The sequence below is a fragment of the Fukomys damarensis genome, unplaced genomic scaffold, assembly GCF_012274545.1.
Source record: "Fukomys damarensis isolate Sample0158 unplaced genomic scaffold, DMR_v1.0_HiC HiC_scaffold_32, whole genome shotgun sequence".
In the NCBI taxonomy this organism is placed as follows: Eukaryota; Metazoa; Chordata; class Mammalia; order Rodentia; family Bathyergidae; genus Fukomys; species Fukomys damarensis.
Genome location: NW_022900944.1, coordinates 17,180,453 through 17,182,865, shown reverse-complemented (window position 1 = coordinate 17,182,865; position 2,413 = coordinate 17,180,453). Strand labels below are relative to the sequence as shown.

Genomic DNA, 2,413 nt, shown 5'->3' with positions numbered 1-2,413 from the left:
GAGGGAGGGAGGGAGGCCGGCAGGCAGGCAGGCAGGCAGGCAGGCAGGGAGGGAGGAAGGAAGGAAGGAAGGAAGGAAGGAAAGAAAATCAGATGGACACATGTAAAGAGATTATAACAAATTTCCCCTAGAGTGTTTAAAACTAATTAGGGCTGGGGATTTAGCTCAGTAGTTCCGGCACCTGCCTCACAAGCACAAAGACCTGAATTCGATCCCTGGTACCAAAAAATAAAAATAAAAAACTAATGTATGCCTACAGTATAATCTGACCAGATTAAAAAGATGATCTTGGAGCCGGGCGTGGTGGTGCATGCCTGTAATCCCAGCACTACGGAGGCTGAGGCAGGAGGATCGCTCTGAGTTCTAGACCAGCCTGGGCTACACAGTGAGTTCCAGGTCAGTCTCAACTACATAGTGAGACTCTGTCTCAAAAAACAAAAACAAACAAACAAACAAACAACAAAAAAACAAGATAATCTTGGATAGTAGATAAGAACTACCACTTTGAAAAATCCTGACAGTATATTTAAACAGTGCTGTCTAGTTTTACCATGTAAGAGGAAATCTTCTGCCCAACAAAGGAATACTATACTATGAATTTATATAGTATAATGATTAAATATTCCTCCTTCACCGAGACCATGCACTCACATGAGTATAATATTGTTGATTTGGAGCTCTTGGCATCTGTGGGTGGCCAGCCACTGGTCCAGGTCGGCCCTTGGCCAGCTGCTGCCTCTCATAAGGAGTTTTTGGTGACTGTTGTCCTGGTACAGGTTCTCCTTGGGCTCTGCAAAGTCGGTCACGAAGCTGCACAATATTTGGCTAAAAGAAGCAATGGAAGAAAACAAAGCAAACTGTTATGATTCACCCTACTTTAAAATAACATGTTGAAGCTGGGTGTGGTGGCACACGCCTATAATCCCAGCACTGGGGAGGCTGAGGCAGGAAGATCTCTGTGAGTTTGAGACCACCATGGGCTACACAGTGAGTTCCTGGTCAGTCTCAACTACATAGTGAGAATCTGTCTCAAAAAAAACCAAAAAAACAAACAAAAAACATGTTTCCTTAAAGTACTCTGATCATGCAAAAGACCCCCTTTTGTTCACATGCTGTGTTATACAATGAACCCTGACACCTGAGGGTTCAACATTAAGGATTCTACTACTTAAAACTGGCAACAAAGAAAGATCCACGACACACACTGCAACTTCTCTTTTAGTGGTTGGTTGGTAGTGGTGTTTTTCTTTTTCTGAGAAGGGTCTTACCACGTAGTCCAGGTTGGCCTCACATTTCTATCCTCTTGCCTCAGCCTCAAAGTGCTAGATGTACACACATGCATTACCATAACAGCATATGCCACAACTTCTAACTTCACTGAGGCAGGGATCTTATTTATGTCCATAGATAACTGTCACTTTCAGCCCAGGTATTTTTATATTTTCTTGTGGTTAAGTAATTAATGCTCCCAAGTCTGTGCTTCCTGTCCATCTACCACATGCAGTTCTCCTAGGCCAGGCTCCTCTGCCATGCTGTCTGCCTTGTAGCCAGATGAACACCAACTGAAACACAGTGCAAAGAAACCTCTCCTTCCTTAAATTGTGAATATCAGATACTCTTTCCCAGTTTAAAGGGAAGTAACTAAGACCCTGGGAAAATAAAACCCAACTTTTGCTAATCAAAAAAAAAAACCAAACAAACAAACAAAAAAAAACAAAACAAGCCGGGCATGGTGGCGCACGCCTATAATCCCAGCACTCAGGGAGGCTGAGGTAGGAGGATCATTGTGAGTTTGAGACTCGTCTGGGCTACATAGTGAGACCCTGTCTCAAAAAACCAAAAAAAACAAAAAACAAAACCAAAAACACCACACATGCTCATAAATCACAGAACTACTTAAACAAATACAACTAAAAGGAACCCCAAAAGAGAATCAACCACTAAAGATGGTAATGGAAGAAAACAGAGATCTAAGAGATGAAAATCAAAAATTTTTTGGGGGGGTACCAGGGATCAAACTTGAGTCCTTGCAATTGCAAGGCAGGTGGCAGAACCACTGCGCTAAAGCCCCAGCCCAAAAATTAATTTTTTAAAAGAAAATTTTGAAATAAACTAAGACCTTGCATTAAGACCTATGGCTTATACATGTAAAACTTCAATTATATAAATTTATAAGTTAATCATACGTATTTTCTTCATAGTAACAAAGCAATGTGTTAAAATGCTTCAGAAATAATTTATTTTAATACATTAAAATTATACAATCTCCTAGCTGGGGGTGGTAGCTCATGCCTGTAATCCCAGCACTCGGGAAGCTGAGGCAAGAAGACTACTGTGAGTTCGAGACCAGCCTGCACTACATAGTGAGTTCCAGGTCAGTCTCAACTACATAGTGAGACCCTGTCTCAAAAAA

The 2,413-nt window shown here is 41.5% G+C and overlaps 1 protein-coding gene across 13 annotated transcripts in view; it reads right to left on the bottom strand.

Moving 5' to 3' along the window:
- Positions 1-2,413, bottom strand: part of Sec31a (SEC31 homolog A, COPII coat complex component) — a 72,337-nt gene that overhangs the window by 21,646 nt on the left and 48,278 nt on the right. For all 13 annotated transcript variants that reach the window (XM_010628848.2, XM_010628866.2, XM_010628914.2 and 10 more), the window contains one exon: positions 652-825. In XM_010628848.2, the coding sequence (XP_010627150.1) occupies positions 652-825 (174 nt within the window). The remainder of the gene's footprint in view (positions 1-651; positions 826-2,413) is intronic.